The sequence below is a fragment of the Malania oleifera genome, chromosome 1 (assembly GCF_029873635.1).
Source record: "Malania oleifera isolate guangnan ecotype guangnan chromosome 1, ASM2987363v1, whole genome shotgun sequence".
Lineage (NCBI taxonomy): Eukaryota > Viridiplantae > Streptophyta > Magnoliopsida > Santalales > Ximeniaceae > Malania > Malania oleifera.
In genome coordinates, this window is record NC_080417.1 from 23462610 (window position 1) to 23480363 (window position 17754).

Below are 17754 nucleotides of genomic sequence, written 5' to 3' on the forward strand. Positions count from 1 at the left end.
GCCTTTCAAGAGAAGCCCATGTTGAATGTCATTGGGCCTTTAGAGAAAAGCCCATGTATGATGTGGTCTAAGCACTTTCCCACCGAGTCCACTAAGCCTGAGCTTGGACTCTGGAAGTGGGGTTTTCTCTTCGTCGATTTCTCGCAAAATCTTCCCACCCTCGTCGGAGGCTGCTACTGCTGCTTCAGTACGACGAGGGCGCCGGCGTTATCAGCGGCTGCAAATCATTCGGCTCTATTCATTAAAGAGGTAATCCAGAGTTTGTTTCTAGTCATTTGTCATAACTTATAGGGTTTCTGTGCTCGAGACTTCATTTTATTTTCGTTGGAAATGCTGCAAAAGAGAGAAATTGAAATGATCCCATCATCGATTCCAATCTTAATGTATTAGGTTTAAACATGTGTTCTTTTCAATGAAAATCTTCGACGAAGCTGAGCTAGTTTTGGAGCGAGCATGAACAGGTGACATTCTCTTGCCGCTATTGGAATTCGCGATCCACCTCGTTTGAGTATTGATTTTTGTTAAGAGGGATGGCTGGGTCGATCTCCAAAAGGCTTTTACGTTCTTTTGGATCCTTATATGTGTGTGGTCGCTGCGATTCTTCAAGGATTTTATCTCATTCTTCTCGTGCTTCTGATGGTGAGCAAGATGCATCCTGTAAAGCGAGGTGTTATTTTGCCCAGCTAGATTATTAACTTGCTAGCTTCTTTTAATTTTTTCCTTTAAAACAGCTGGTCGTGGCCATATTTATGCGGATGGTTTATGTTCTGTGGAGTCTTCTAATTTGGCGAAGGTAGTGCTCCTCACATTTATTTTATTCCGTCCTTTGTTTGTTGAAGCTTTTCTTCTTTTCTTCTGTGGGATTATTTGCTGTGGGTTCTTATTCTTTTATTCCTTACGACCCTTTTGTTTTAGTGATATAAAATCCTTAGTAAAAATTTGTTGGGAGCCGCTGAATTAGTTTGTAAATCTCATATCATTGTACTGGTCATGCTCTGTTTCCCGTCTACATGTTTGTTGTAGTATTGTCAGTAATTGGGTTTCATTGCAAGATGGTCAAGGAGCTTGATTTTGTTGGTAGATTTGAATCTCTCTCAAATCTTACAGAACTTTCCTGTATTTCTTGAGTAATAACCTAATTCTTTTGTGGTATTTCCTAATTTTTAATGAAGTCATTGTAGTCCTTTAGATGATCTTGTAAATTCTCAAGATTTAGATTGTAGTGTTTGAATGTCAAATACCTTCTCTTAGTCAGTATTCACTCAATTGTTTGATACTCCTCTAGTTATGGCCATGAATGTCTTTTGTCAACTCACTCTTGAGGATAACATCGATCATGTTCAACAACCTCAAGGGGCTTTCCTCCTCCTCTTTCTCATTCATAGAAAAATACCACTGTTTTTGTCCCTCTCGTTTTGTTGTTGCTGTTGTTATAATTATTATTATGCTTTGTTTTCCTCATCTTGGGACACATCTATGAGGTCGTTGTAGTATTGTCAGTAATTTGAAAATTGCGGGGCTTAATACCAAGAAGGACAAGGAGCTTGATTTTGTCAGTAGATTTGAATCTCTCTGGAAATCTTACATAAATTTACTCATGTATATTTCTTAATTCCTAGTTGTAGGTAACTCCTAAAAAGTTTGCGTGTTTGCTCTAAATTTCCAGTTTGGAAGTAGAAAGTTTAGTCATATGCTACATGGGAACAGCCAATATATAGCAATGCATTTTGTTATTGAGTGATGACAGTACCAAAATTAGTTTTGAGTTCATTTTTTCTAAGAAATTGTTTTTTAATTTCCAAATTGAAAAAATTCCATACAAAATGTAATTTGTCTCATTTTAATTTTTCATTATAAAAGCATCACATTTGCATTGATAGGTTTGGCATTTTTTTCTTCAAACCCTATATGTCCTTTATCTTTGCTTTACTTATGTTAATTTTATATGTCGTTTGGATGACCAAGAGAATCATCTATGTTGAACGCCGCATTTTGAGAAGAAAAATTATTTGTAAATTATTCTAGATTGAGATTCTCAATTGTCTATGCATGGTCCTCATACCCATTCAGTGTATGATTGGCATTATATTCCATCCTAACCAAGTAGTCTATCTAAAAATGCAATCTACCTACAATTAATAATGATTATGGAGTGTTATGCATGTATGATCGAGGCACATAAAATACAAATATGTCTTATTGCGGTTAGGGGATACAAAGAAAATGTATTTGAAGTGGGAAAAATATTTTTTTTTGTTGCCATACTTCTTCCTTGCTTTATGGACTTTCTGAGAATCAAATTCACAATGAAATAAGCAAAGGATATTAGATGCTTAAGTTTTAAAATTATGTTAAGCCTCTTTCTCTTACTAAGAAAACATGGTCTGTTTTTAAGCTAAGATGTTTTTAGACATTGATTTCTGCCACAACTTATTTTAGAATTAAAGTGAATTTCAACAAATTGGTTATTTGTTCAAATCTTTGTCTTATCACTAAACTCTTCTTTTGGGATATCTTTTGTTGTGCGTATCTGTTATAAGCCTGTTAAATATATTGATGTAGGTTGGTTCATCTTTTTTTGGTTATCGAGGGCTTTCAACTACCATCCTAACACCTGAATCAAGTGGAGCCGCATTTCCATCAGATTTATTGTCCAAAAAGACTATGCTTACTCCTGAGCGTTCTCCAGGTATGATGAAGATTCACAACATTGAATGTGTTATAACAAAGACTATGCTGCTTGAAAGTGAATAATGTAGGAAAAAAAGTTACCTAAAATGTTGCCTTTATATATCAATATGGCTCAAATAGCTGTGATCTTGAGTTCAAAGTACAATTTTGAGTTTTTACTTTGGTTATAAAATTCTTGCGAAGTTTTAACATGCAAGCATGACCAATTTGTGACAACCATAACGATATGAGTCCCATATTCAATTTAGGTCTAATGACCATTGCATTTGGTTAATGAATGTGGTTCAAACAAGAGAATTGATTTTGAGAGAAAATGGAAGTTTTTTCAAATTTCTAGATATATGTGGAGGCCTTTGGAGCTAATAATTTGGTAGTTTGGCACATTCACATGTGTTAGCTTTACCGTGATCCCAAAAGAGGGGGTAAATTGGCTGACAGCAGTATGTTCACAAGCCTATGGTCAATCTAGTGCAAATAATGTAAATGTACCATAAATTAAATAAAGCAGTTTAAACATTCACACAAGCACCAGAAAGCAGTAAATAAAGGGTGGCACGTAGATATGTTATCGAGGTTCGGCCAACTGCCTACGTCCCGCCTTGGCTAACCAGCACAAGGATTATCACACTAACTTGCTCACTTCAATGGGTGGAGCGGCACCTATACAAATCAGGTCAAATTACCACAGGGCTGACCTCAACCTTTTCAATCCTTACCGGGATGGATTACCGCCCCCTCAGGTCACGCCTGGAATCTCTCAGATATACAATCAAACGGTACAATATATGGGTGCTTTCACGTAAAGCAAATTTGTACCACAAATGCGCACAAACACAAATACCACAGATGATTTAATAATGTAAGCTCAATGTGGTCTAAGTAGTTTAACTCTCAAAAACGTTTTCTATCAATATAATGAGTACGTGAGTGTATCAATAATAATCTGTGTATCTCAAAATATTCAATCAAACATGTTTACACATAACATCAAGCAAGCCTCAAGAATATCAATCAGAGAATATCTCAATCACACGAATGTGTATATGCTTGGATTGCAAAATAGATAATCTTTGTTTTCGGCAAATGATATATATATACTTGTATAAATATTACCACAAAGATTAGTGTAACAAGCACAAATATCTTTTCACAAATAGTTCAATAAATTCCACAAGATATTTGAGTAAGCTTGAAATATGTTTTTGCAAACCAAAAACAAATACAAACTTCCAAAGATATTGCAATGATAATGCAATACTCGGAAGTTTACCACAAGTCTTCTTAGGGTAGGCTTATTAGTAAAGCCTCCTAAGAAAACTTAGGTTATGCTCTTGAGAGAAAAATCGATTCAAACACTTCAAACAATGAGAGCAAAAACCTTTTAGAATATACACTCAAAGCACTTACAACTGATTTTGAACTTGAAGAGGTAAGCTAGAGTGTTTGTAAGAAGGGTATGAGCAATACGAATCAAAAGGGGTATTTTTGCTTGGGAGAGAAATCTTTAATCCTTTTTCGCTAATCACACTTAATTTTCCCAAATGAAATAGTATATATAGACATACCAAAATATTTGACCGTTGGGGACCTATTAGGGATTGTTGGAAAAGTTTAATGACACTTAAAATAATTTAACCCTGTTTAAAACATTTAACCGCGGTAAAAAAAATAGGAGCAACCCGAGGGGTCCGGTCGACCAAAAGTGTTTCGGTCGACCAAGACTCAAATGGTTCGGTTGACCAGGGGACTTTTGAATTGAAAGGCTCGGTCGACTGGAGAGGGAGATTTCCCAAACTTTCGAGGTTCGATCGACCAGGCCTTTTTGAACTGTATGGTTCGGTTGACCAGACTAATGGGAATTCTCCCAAGGACCCTCCGGTCGACCAGGTAGTTGGAGTACAAAAGTTGTCGGTCAATCGAGAGGTCAAAATGTTGACTCCCAGGTGGTTCGGTCGACCGGGGTCAAATGAACTACAAGGTCTTGGTCGACCGGGACCTTGGTCAACAGTTGACCCAGGTATGGTTCGGTCGACCAGGCCAGAAATGAACTGATTTGGCCGATCGACCGAAAGTGCACCAAGTGTGCATTTCAGTCTCATATTGAAGCAAACAAGCCCTATTCAAGTGCTTAACAAACATATGTTAAAGTGTGAGTGTCCTAGGGCACTTGGGTCCAAAATAGAGACACCGAAAAAATCCCGTGTCGGTCGACCGAAGGGTATACTAAGGTGATTTTGCATTATGATTTGTTTTGAGCTTACAAGATTAACCATCCATGTGATGTGTGTGCTTATTACAAACCAAATACCTTAATTACAATTACAGACAGATTTCACTAAAAATATTACAATTAAGAATATGAATTTGTCTTCAAGCTTTTGATCTTTTACGTGCCATTAATGACCTGCTAATATGAACCTGCACATGAACTAGATATTCATTAAATGCAAGAGTATTTGTTATTATCAAAACTAGGGCGTGACCTATAAGGTCAACAACATGTCATATCACCTTTGACTGGCGTAGGCATGAATTATGCTAGATATACAGAGCATATAGGTAGAGCTCATGAAAGCATACATAGGTCCCACTTAATTAGTGTTACTTTATAACAGAATGGTTCGAATTGTCCTCTCTTTTGAGAAGGTCTATCAGTATATAGGCAAGACTGCCGGTTATACAACGAAACTTAAATCTGTACATGCTAATTACACAGAGTGATCTTAGGAAGCTATATACGGTAAGCTAGCAAATTTACATAGGGTGATTTTAGGAAGCTATACATGGTAAGCTCAATCTCCTCTCCTATTTATGAAAGTATATACAACCTAGATTAATAGCTATTAACAAGGCATAATTTATGGCCTTCTATTGACATCCGCCCTCAAATTGATGCAGGTTATCCATAAGCATCAATTTATTTGTAAGAAAATTATGTCGTTGCGGTGTGAGAGTCTTGGTGAAAATATTTGCCACTTGAAGATTGCTAGAAACATGAGGAAGAGAGATAGTCTGAGCTTCAAACGCCTCACGGATGAAGTGGCAATCAACCTCGATATATTTAGTGCTCATGGAAGATGGGATTGGCTGAAATGTGAATGGCACTAGTATTATCTGCATGAAGAGAAGTAGGACCACTTGGAGAGAAGCCAAGTTCAGCCAATAGCCTTCGGAGCCAATGTATCTCAGTGCAAGCTTGGGACGTGGCCTTATATTTGGACTTCGTAGAGGACTTAGAAACACGGTCCTGTTTCTTGCTTTTCCAAGAAATAAGAGTCGGACCAAGAAATATACACCAACCCGTAGTAGAACGTTGAGTGTCACTACACCCAGCATAATCAGCATCACTATATGCTATAAGATCAAGTGAAGTACCAGCAGGATAGAAAATTCCCCGCAAAGTTGTGCAATGGGCATAGCAAATGATTTGTCAAACTTCAGCCATATGAAGGTTCCGAGGAGAAGCCATGAACTGACTAACCTGTTGGACAGCATAAGAAATATCAGGTCTAGTAATTGTAAGATAGACCAAGTTGTCAACCAACGTACAATAGGCTACGGGGTCTGATAACAAGTCACCCTTTTCTTTGAGCAGCTTGATATTAAGTTCCATGGGAGTATCAAGAGGGGTAGATTCCTGGAGACCAGCATCAGCCATCAAATACTGGGCATACTTGTGCTGTGGCAGAAAAATACCATGTGAACCAGCAGTAATTTCTAGATCAAGAAAATATGTAAGAGATCCTAGATCCTTCATGTGAAAAGAGTCCTATAAATACTGCTTTAATTGGGAGATCATAACCAAATTAGTATCCGTGATGATTATGCCATCAACATACAACAAGAGAATGACAACACCAATCTCAATTTTGTGAAGAAACAACGATGCGTCATACTTGCTTTTGAGAAAAGCAAACTTGAGTACGGTAGAAGTAAATTTCTCATACCATGCACGAGGGGCCTGTTTGAGACCATACAAGGAGTTATGCAACTTGCACACTGCCAAAGTAGGGGTGGAAAGTAAACCTGCAGGGGGACGCATATAAACATCTTCCTTGAGATCCCCGTGAAGAAAGGCGTTCTTCACATCCATTTGGCGCAAACCCCAATTTTGAGAAGCGGCAATAGCCAAAATTGTGCAGATGGTGGTCATTTTGGCCACCGGAGCAAAAGTTTCCTCGTAATTTATTCCATATTCTTGATTATTTCCAAGAGCTACTAAGCAGGCTTTATACCTGTCCAAACTACCATTAGACTTAACCTTAATAGAATAGACCCACTTGGATCCAAGTGGAGTCGCACCCGCAGGACAATCGACCACTTCCCAAGTCTTATTAGCCTCAAGAGCACATAGTTCCCCCGTATGGCCTGTTGCCAACATTTCTCTTTGACTGCCTGTGAGTGACCAGTAGGAATAGCAATAGAAGATAGAGTGGCCGACAGTGCAGAAGTAGTAGTACCTGCCATATGTGACGGGAATCCATAATGTTCAAGAGGAAGAGATACTCTAGAGGAGCGGCACAAAGGAGAAGATGGAAAAAAAAAAAACGAGCAGAAGGGGGCAACACTGAAAGTCTCTGATGGTATACCTTGCTTGGCTAGAACCTTTCAACATGTATGCTAGGAGCACTAAAATTGTCATCAAAAGAAGGAAGAAAGCAACGGAAGACTTTGGTGAGGAAGATATAAGAAAGAACCATTGATTTTTTTTATTTTATTTTAAAAAAAAAGCACATTCCTTGAAACACGAGCCCGATTAGAGTTTGGATCATAGCATAAATAACCCTTTTGTGTGACACTATATCCCAAGAAGGCACAGTTGATGGATTGGGCAGAGAGCTTGTTTTTGTCCCGCGCCGGGGGGGGGGGGGGGGGAAGCTGCATAAAGCATACACACCCAAAAATGTAAAGATTTGTATAGGTAGGATTGTGATGATAAAGCTTGAAATGTGGAGACTTGAAATCCAAAACTTGGGAAGGAAGTATATTTATAAAAAAGGTTGTTGTGGTGAGTGCTTCTACCCAAAACGTAGGAGGAACTAAAGACTCAATGAGCGTGGTCTGGACAACATCTAAAAGATGACGATTCTTTCGCTCAGCTACTCCATTTTGTTGTGGAGTATATGGACAAGAATGTTGAGAAATAATACCTTTAGATTGCAAGAAAGATTGGAACTCATGAGACATACATATATTCCGCACCCGAGTCGGACCGAAGAATTTTAACAGCAGCCAAAAATTGATTGTCAACAAGAGCTAAGAACAGTTTGAACATATGAAAAACTTCTGATTTGTGTCGTAAGAAATTGAACCTTGCATATCTGTTGTAGTCATCGATAACTGTCACAAAATATTTTTATTGGGCATGAGAAATAATTGGACAAATACCCCAGACATCACTATGAATGATCTCAAAATTGTGGGTGGCTCTACTCCCTTCAGAAGGAAAGGATAAAGTCTTACTTTTGCCAAGTTTACAAGTTGCACAATCAGGAAACATAGTGGAAGAAGAATGCTCTTTATTATTCAATAGACCAGATTTCAACAAATAAGATAGAACCCTAGAATTAGGATGATCAAGGCGCTTATGCTAAATTTCATTTGACACACTAGACTTATCACAAAGTAAAGATAGTATAGAGAAAGAAGGTAAGCTTTGTGGAACAGGTAGTTGTAGAGAAAAGAGACGTCCATGCTTAGCCCCCTTCGCTATCAACTACTCTGACATCTGATCATGTACAACACAACCACCATGAGTAAAATGTACATCATAATTTTGGTCCACAAGCTGGCCAACAGGAACTCAATTCACAGAGAGATTAGGTGATACAAGAACATCCATAAAGGAAGAAGATACATCACCAACTGCCACAATGGGTAGAGCACTACCATTGGCTGTTTGAATATGTGAAGGGCCACAATATTCTATGACATTACTTCCATGGAGAGAATTAGTTGTATGATTAGAAGCACCCGAGTCTAAGATCCAAGAGGGAGATGAAGAACCAGTACTTTGAAGTCCCAATTCTGAAAATGCACTCACAATCATTTCTTGCACCTTTTATTGAGTTAGAAAAGGTGCTGGAGGCTGCAAGGCAACAGCAGAAGTTTCAGCAGTAGCAGCAGGCATAGCTGGCTGTAAGTCACTAGTAACAACTGCATGATAGACCTTGTTGGAGCGTGAAGGATGAATAGTACAGTCTTTAATAATGTGCCCTGGCTGCTTGCAGTAATTACAAAATTTCTGAGGACAGTTAGGGGCAATATGGCCATAATTCTAGCAACTATAGCACTGTGTGGTGCTCATGTCACGACCCTTCCCCTTGCCATGAGCAGCACAGGCAACTGAGACATTAGAAGCAACACGAGATTGGTCCATAATATTCTGAGTATTGAGGCGGTGTTCCTCACGCAAGAGTTCTTCAAAACAGGCCTCCAAAGTCGGAACAGGATCTCTATTTACTGGAGAGGCACAAATAGATTCAAAGTCAGGCCTCAATTTCATTAGAAATTGGTCTCTTTGGCTGGTTTTGTGTACGTGTTGTACTGTCGCCAATCCTGCCTCCAATCCTTCTGCAGAGAACCTGGCTGTAACAAGGTCAGAATAACCATTCCACAAAATCAGAAAACCAGAGTAGTAGTCTTGAACTGATAGATCCCCTTGAGTATAGTTAGCAATGGCCAACTCAAGCTGGAAGTGCCTAGCATTGTTGTCTTGGTTGTAGACTTGCTTGAGATAATTCCACATAGCCTTTGCAGACCTATGAGGACGCAGAGAAAGAATCAGATGTGATTCCATAGAACCAAGAATCCAGGACATGATTTGATTATCTTTGGCATCCCAAGCTGCCTTGTCAGCCACAGACCTCTCCGCAGTAGATCCCCCTTTTCTGCTGCCATCTATGTCCCCACAGCTCTTTACCCTTGAGAAGGGTCTCCAATTGAAACTCCCAAGCAACATAATTTTTGCCAGTGAGTCTGACACAAACATTATATGACTTCTCCACAAGTACTGAGGCTATGACTGAGAAAAATAGGACTGAGATCTTAGAGAATAGCTCTGATACCATAACAAAATGGTTCGAATTGTCCTCTCTTTTGAGAAGGTCTTTCATTATATAGGCAAGACTGCCAGTCATACAAGGAAACTTAAATCTGTACATGCTAATTACACAAAGTGATTTTAGGAAGCTATATATGGTAAGCCAGCTAATTTACATGGAGTGATTTTAGGAAGCTATACATGGTAAGCTAAATCTCCTCTCCTATTTATGAAAGTATATACAGCCTAGATTAATAGCTATTGACAAGGCATAATTTATGGCCTTCTATTGACACTTTATCCAAAAAATAAATGTTATAAGTTATGATGTATGACTATCAATTACAATATCATTAAGATAGGCCAAAACTGAATGTGGACTGAAACAAACTTATCAGTTCTGTAGCATGAAAACCAAATCATTTTTTTTCCCTAGAATTCCTGAGTAAATTTCTAAGGGGCAATCACCTTGGGCGTCAATCATGATTCACTAGTTGGTTGCCTGTGCTCCTACTCCCCTGTGGATCACACCCATGACTTGGTTGACACTCTCCTATCAGAGATTTATAATAAAGCACTCCCCACCTCTCAAAACTTCAGTCCCACCATCATGCCAAACTAGATTTAGCACTAATTGTCATGAAATTGTCAATCTATAAATACTGGCTATATAATTAACACTAACATATGAAGTCAAACCTTGTGGAACTGAGAGACCAAGACGGCCAAAAGTAGAGCTGAGACTTGAGAGCACGACAGAGCAGTTGGCCATGTGGAAGGCTGGAGCAGCATGGCAGGGTAGTCAATTGGGTGGAACACTGGCAGTGCTGCTGCTGTGTCGCATTGGGCTGAGGGTGAGCTTGAAAATCTTATGAGGCTTCAAGGCAACTAGTTGAGGAGGATGAGGAGCCAGGGAAGAAGATTAGAAAAGTGGAGAGTAAATGAATTTGCCTTAAAAAAAAAGGAGATTTCTGAAGATTGGAGAACAACTGAAGTGATGAACGGCTGAACTAGTCTTTAAAGGTGTAGTTCAGTTTGTTTTTTAACTTGCAAAACTGAAACTGAATTGAAATATATTTGGTTATAATTGTTTGGACCGAACTGAATTCGAGTATGAAATAGAGCTGTTTGGATTGAAGTAGTTCAGTTATGTTGGTTTTTTTTGGTTTGAACTTTGGATTGGTCTGTGCATAGCCATAGACACCATAGGTGAAATTCCTCCATGGTATTGTTAAAACTTGATATAAATTGTTGGCCCACAACCTAACAGCTTTGGCTTTTAGGTAAAGTGGTAATCTAACATTGTATCAGAGCTGGTTACCAGGAAATCCTGGGTTCTAGTCTCCTTGCCTGTGTTTATTTTGTGGTGTTTAAAAAATTACCATATTCCTTGTAATGGTTGTTATTTATTTTGTGTTAATCTCTCCACGTGCTATCAGGTTGCACGTGTGGTGGGAGTGTTAAAGCTTGATATATGTTGGTGGTCCACAACCTAAGGATTAAGTTGAATGAGTTGAAGAGTGTAAACTTTTTACTCTGTTAAGCAATTATTGGACTCTGAGAATTTCATTACTGTTTATTTAACGCTTTTGCAGCAGGACCACGTTATACCAATCAAAATTGAACCCCTCTACTAAATTGCAGGGACGAGGTGAGCAGGAGGCTAGGAATCTGGTGGGCCCAAAACAAAAGAAAGCCTATGGACAATACTTGAATGTTGGTCCCATTGTGCAGAAAGTCGTGGAGAGCAACTTGTAGGAGGCCTTTGAGTGAACAAATAAACAGTATAGGGCTTGGGAGGCAATTGAAATGGGGAGAAGGAATCTGATGGGCCCATGTTGGAAGAATATCATATCGCAGAGTGGAATATGGAATCATGTCATAGATGAATAGTGAAGTTCCTTTTTGGAATGAATAGTGAAGCACGAATGTGATCCCACATTGACCATGGAGTGATGTTGAGAGGGTTTATAAGGATTAAGTTGAATGCTGAAGTAATTTGAGCTTCATCTTATAGCTCAGTTGTCGAATTCTTAATAGGTTAGCAAGCTACGACTCTTAACATTTATGTGGTGGGTTGTTACAAATATTTGTTGAAGAGATCACATTATTTAATGTGTCCATTCTATAAAATCCAATCACAGATTTACCTGATCTTTGGTCACGAATATCTCCATGCCCTGCTATTCCTGCACCTTATTGAAAGGTTAATAATTTGTTACTTCAATGAACTATTTTTAATGATTATTATATAGTGAAAAAATTTATATAAATATTGAGTAGTAGAGTTTTTCTAGTGAATCTGAACATGTTCAACAAACTTGAGGATTGAGGAGATGATGGAAAAATAGACCAGTTGAGATGAATTTAATTTTTCTTGTTAGGCTGGCATAAGCAATAGATTGCATAAAAGCTTACTTAGAATTGAATTTTTTTTTTAGTTAAAAATTTACTTGAAATTTAGATTTTAACCTTCAATTTGTTTGTGTTGAAGATGATTTTCTGGTTATTAGCTCCATGTGGATGCATTTCAATTAATATGCATTCTTGTCATAATGCTTATGTTGCAATTAGGCTACCTTCTCATTAGTTTAATATACTATCTCAATGCTGAATTTTTTTTCCCCAACTTCATCTCTCCATTTATTGTTCATTATTTCATGTTGCAAATCTTTGATAAAATTCAAATATTGATTCACTGTAAAATTAGAATATTTTTTTAGATTTACTCTTTCTATTTTATAGGATTTTACCAGGACCTTATAATCCCAGTGACAAATTTTCACAATGAAGACAAAGGCTTCATAGTTTTGGCTGGTGATGTTTTTGATGTACCGATTAGGAAGGATATTGTTCACCGTGTTGTAAGATGGCAGCTTGCAAAACGACAGCAGGTATTATCTCAACTAGACAATTTTAAACACCCTCCCCCTTTTTAGGGGGGTTGGTGTGTGGGGTTGGGGCAGTAGGGGGTGTTGTGGGGGCCTGGGGGAAGTGGGGTTGGGAATAAATAATAGAGAATGCCAAAGGGGCCAACGCCTCTTTAGATCAGATATACTACTAAGCATGATTCCTTCCACAAGTAAAAGAGAAACAAAGAAAACTAACAAGTGGAAAAGCCTAAAATATAAGAGAAGGTATAAGAATGATGGAAAGGATTCCAGCTTAGAAGCATGGAAAGAGAGCTTTGGATCGAGGCAACCAGTGCATATTCCTGGCCTTCAAACACCACCCTTCAATTTCTCTCCAACCAAATGCAGCACATGCAACAATGGAGCAGTTCTCCAAATGATGCTTCTATCCCCCTATCCTTAATGCCATTTCCTTTTTACTGATCTTTGACCTTCCCTGGCAACACCCAGTAAATTCCAAGATATCCATTGCTCTAGCAGAATACATGCAAGTCCTTACGTATCGAACATGCAAATACAAGTGTGCTTCTAGTCTTGAAAATTTAATTTGTGGATGATTTTTCTTTTTGAAGCTGTTCAGAACTATGGACTCTAATTATCAATTCTCCTTTTTTCCTTCTTATTTTATTCATTTTTTAAAAAGGGGGGCAGGAGAGGGGTAAAGTTATGCATTCCATTAATATTAAAATACAAAGAAGAGAAGAAATATAGCCTGATTAAGTAATGTATTGGTCTGTGAAAAATATTAACTTCCCTGTTTTATGTGATTAATTAGTAAGTTGGGTTTTATGAAGCATATAATGATTATTAATGTTGGTTGAGTGGTCCACAGGGAACACATTCAACAAAAACTATTAGTGAGGTTAGTGGGACTGGTAAAAAGCCATGGCCACAAAAGGGCACAGGTCGGGCAAGGCATGGAACACTGCGTGGGCCTCAGGTAATGTATAATCGTGCTTGCAGATTATTGGGTTATGATTACTTGCTTTTGAAGCTACTTTGTGTCCAAAATGCTATCAAATAGGTCTTGATGAATTTTATGGATGCTATTACAGTTTAGGCATGGTGCTACCATGCATGGTCCTAAGCCACGAAGTCATGCTATCAAACTGCAAAAGAAGGTTCGCCGTCTAGGGCTGAAGATTGCGCTGTCAGCTCGTGTAGCGGAAGGGAAGGCAAGTTACTTCCTCCTCCCTCCCTTTTTCTTTCTTTCTATGGTCACACAACACACCTAACGCACTTCTCCATTTTACCCAACCTGTTTTAATTCTATATACTACATCTTCTTCAATTTCCCTTTTGGCTTGAAGAATAGATCTAAGATATCTAAATCTATTAGTGCTATTATTTTCTTGATTATCAAGATTAATCTTCTCTCCATTGTTATTCCTAACATTTTTGAAATTACATTTCATATGTTGTGTCTTATTTTTACTTATTTTAAACTCCTTAGATTCAAATGTGACTTTCCAAAGGTCTAGCTTAGATTCCACTCCGCTCCTATTATCATTAATTAACATGATGTCATTTGCAAACAACATACACCAAGGGATCTCATTTTGGATATTCCTAGTAAATTAATCAATTACTAAGGCAAGGACTCAAAGTAGAACCTTGATACACGCCTATTGTGATTAGAAACCTAGATTCCCCCTTATATAGTCCTAACGCTAGTCACTACTCTTATCATACATATTCTTAATGATCTCAGTATATCTATTGCAAGCTCCCGTCATCTCTAAAACTCACTAAAGAACTTCCCTAGGTATTCTATCATATGGTTTCTTTAGGTCAATAAAACCATTTGCAAGTTCCTCTTCTTTTCCCTAAACTTCTTAAAAGATAAATAGCTTCTGTTGTTGATCTCTCAGGCATAAAAACAAATTAATTTTATGAAATGTTTATTTTTAGTCTTATTTATGTTCAATTACCCTTTCCCATAATTTCGTTGTATGACCCATAATCGTAATTCGACAATAGTTATTACAGTTTTGAATAAAATAAAATTTAAAAAATATGATTAAAATAATAAAAATGCAAAAGACAAAAAGTATAAATTGAAAATATTATAAAATAAAAATTATTATAATTACTTAATTATTATATTTCAAATTCACTTTCTAGTGCTACAATAACAATCTTATTTTGTACATGACAATTGAAAAATAATAAAAATATTTTTTGAATGACTTTTATTATTATTTTTGAATCTTCAAAAAAATTGGACATTTTTATCTACTTATATTTCATATTCATACGATCATTTTGTTTTAAATTTGGTTTAAATTTTGTATAAAATGAATGATTTAATCCATTTCTAGATAGGTTGCTAAAGCAACTGAAAATCATAAAATGTGGCTTTCTTTTTTATGAAAACAGTTGAAATTTTACAATACATATGGAATGATACCAGACAGCCCCTACTAGCTTTTGCATGCGTTTTCTGTGTGCACTTTTATCTAGAATTGTAGATGTGTGTGGTTGTGATAAACTCTAATGATGAACTTGAGAAATGAATGCAAGTAACTGATTTTTTGCAGAGCTTCAGTTGCCCTCAGTTCTTGCAGAATATTCGTTTGCTTGTTTCTGTATGTTGCATTGATAATTAAGGCCATATTGAGGTTTCTCTGTCTTCAATGTGATTGTTTAGACTACTGGCTTCCTTCCTGTTATGCTTCATTCTTCAGCTTTAGGGACCCTGCCTGCAAATTGCCAAGAGTGCGCTGGTAACCAGTGGATCTGGTTTTCTGAGCTTGAGATGTTTGGTTTTCCTACTGTTGTGTTACAGCTCTTTTAGGTGTTCCATTTGTTGGTTTGAACTTTTATCTTTTTGAGGGTTTGGTAGAGTCTGCCAAACTTCTATGCTGGGTCTGAAGTGATTGATGACTTGATGGTCGCTGTGTTGTTATGGGAAAACAAAGTGAACAAATATATTTAATGCATGGGCATGGAAACTTAAAGATTGATGCAAGCATTTTGGTCCAGAGGAAACAAATTTCACCATTAAAGTTGCATTAGACCTTTTACTTTTCATTAGTAAGAGGATTGTGCTGAGGTTGGCTTGTCTGGTGACCACGCTTCTGTTGCTGTTAGTTGTAATAGAGTTTACATATTTTAATATATTCTCGAGGCTGGTAGACATGTTCTTTATCTTAGTATGCACATAATGCATCTGTTTTCTATTGTTCAATTTTGTTTCTTTGAGCCTTTAATTATCATTATTGTCATCATCATCATCAAGCTCTGTGTGAAGTATGTTGGATTTAGTCTGATGATACATGTTTCACCACTTTTTCCATTTCTGGTTATTTTTTTATCTTATCTTTTTTCTGATGGATTGTTAATTTTTCTTAAACCTTAGGACTGTTATCTAGTTTCCTGTTTACTTATTGAGGATATAGCATAATGAAATGTTTAATTTCTCTTTTGATTCATCATGAGTAATCAAAGAACTCCTACCAATTATTGCAGCTTTTGGTTTTTGAGGATTTGGAGGTTCCCACCCATAAGACCAAAAACATTGTGAATTATGTCGAGCAAATGGAGAGTGTCAAGAAACTTCTGCTGGTGGATGGGGGTCCAATCAATGAGAAAGTGAAACTGGCTACCCAGAATTTACATTATGTCAATGTACTACCTTCAATTGTAAGTTGCAAGCTTTGATTTCGTCTTTTGCTTGACTATAGCATTTTGAAGGATCCACTATAGAGGCTTGTTTGATTTCATCTATTAATCTTTCTTTAGCATGTTTGCTTAATATGTGACTGCATACTTCGATATAATGGATTAGGGAAAATATTTCAGATGGTTCTATTAAACAATGGATTTCATCTTCTGTTCCTTCTTACTTGCTTTTAGCATGTTTTCTTTAATATGTAGCAAGTTGCTTTTATTTAATGGATCAAGATAAACCATGCAATTGTGTTCTATTGTTTTTCTATTCAGTATTTACATCATGATAGAAATCTCCGAATTCCTGAAGATATTTGATAGAAATACCATTGTTTTTTTTTTGGGTGTGGTTATGTGGGCACCTCTCAACTCTTATTTTGAAATTTATGAAAACAATAATTTCAGGGTGGCTTTTTTAAATAAAATAAAATAAACTGCATTGATTTTATGAAATATCTGTCTTATTTTTCAACTGGTTTCTTGAACATTTTGCTGTTACGAACATAGCATTTCAGGGTGGCTCTTGAACATTTTTCGTAAACTGCATTGATTTTATGGAATGTCTGTCTGATCTTGAACATTTTTCTGTAGAAGAAAAGGGAACTGGCTTAAGCACTATTGACATGGTTTCTTCTGCAGGGTTTGAATGTGTATAGCATCCTGCTGCACGACACATTAGTGATGTCTCGTGGTGCTGTAAATGCGATCGTTGAACGGATGCATACTCCAATCAACCGTTGAAGCAATGTCTACAAGCATTATGATTCACAATTGCAAAAGATCAGATAAACAATTCTTAATTTTCCTGTTTTGAGGTAGAGATAAAAAAATCTGTGCATGTACATTTTGGAGCATGTAATTGCTGGACACTTGGGTTGATTCTCCATCCGTTTGTCCTGTACTTGCCACCTGGAAATTTTGTAGTAGAATATCATTTATTGGACATGTAATCATAGAAGATTTGTTCTTGCTTTTCTATGATAATATTTGACATGGTAATTTAAGAGGAGCTAAAGTTTTGGTCTGTTTTTCTGTCGTTTTACATGTTAATTCAGGAGCAATAAACCGAATTCTTTGGAACCCCCAAGGCCCCAACTAATACTCGGCAGCAAAGGAGGCGTCCCAAAAGAGATGGGCGTAAACTGTCGTTTATATTTTTGGGGTATGCGTTAAAATTGTAAAGGTGTTGTGGAGTTTTACAGGCTAAAATATGCTGGTAAGGATTGCAAATTTGCACACGCTGTTGGCTAAACTATGAATAAAACCATAGTTGGACCCCTGTATGCCACATTAAATTCCACAATCAAATGTCTCCACTCACCGTGTAAACCCCTTTTCTTCATATTAACATTTCTCATTTATATGAAGAATATTCAGGAAAAGTGAAATTAAAAATAAGGTTCTCACGAGGTATTAGTCGTCCAATAAGTTCTTTGT

General features: G+C 37.1%; 1 protein-coding gene and 1 long non-coding RNA gene across 3 annotated transcripts; both read left to right on the plus strand.

Annotated features, from left to right (window-relative positions):
• Nucleotides 1-53: 53 nt before the first annotated feature.
• LOC131161740 (uncharacterized) lies at nt 54-17341 on the plus strand. 2 transcript variants are annotated; one of them, XM_058117708.1, is made up of 9 exons: nt 54-249; nt 391-639; nt 732-793; nt 2563-2689; nt 12479-12627; nt 13478-13585; nt 13701-13820; nt 16117-16290; nt 16957-17341. In XM_058117708.1, exons 2-9 carry the CDS (start codon nt 531-533, stop codon nt 17056-17058), a joined length of 951 nt encoding a protein of 316 aa, XP_057973691.1. In that variant the 5' UTR covers nt 54-249; nt 391-530; the 3' UTR covers nt 17059-17341. The 2 variants fall into 2 exon arrangements, with proteins under 2 accessions (XP_057973691.1, XP_057973685.1); XM_058117702.1 differs by having other exon boundaries at nt 93-249; nt 462-639.
• LOC131161757 (uncharacterized) lies at nt 11173-11884 on the plus strand. The gene is made up of 2 exons (XR_009138614.1): nt 11173-11255; nt 11378-11884. It is a non-coding gene; the product is annotated as an uncharacterized LOC131161757 (long non-coding RNA).
• Nucleotides 17342-17754: the final 413 nt, after the last annotated feature.

Coding starts and splice junctions, on each gene's coding strand:
- LOC131161740 (XM_058117708.1), top strand. CDS start 531: ATGGCTGGGTCGATCTCCAAAAGGCTTTTACGTTCTTTTGGATCCTTA. Junction 2,690..12,478: donor TACTCCTGAGCGTTCTCCAG/GTATGATGAAGA, acceptor TCTATTTTATAG/GATTTTACCAGGACCTTATA. Junction 13,821..16,116: donor CTCGTGTAGCGGAAGGGAAG/GCAAGTTACTTC, acceptor CAATTATTGCAG/CTTTTGGTTTTTGAGGATTT.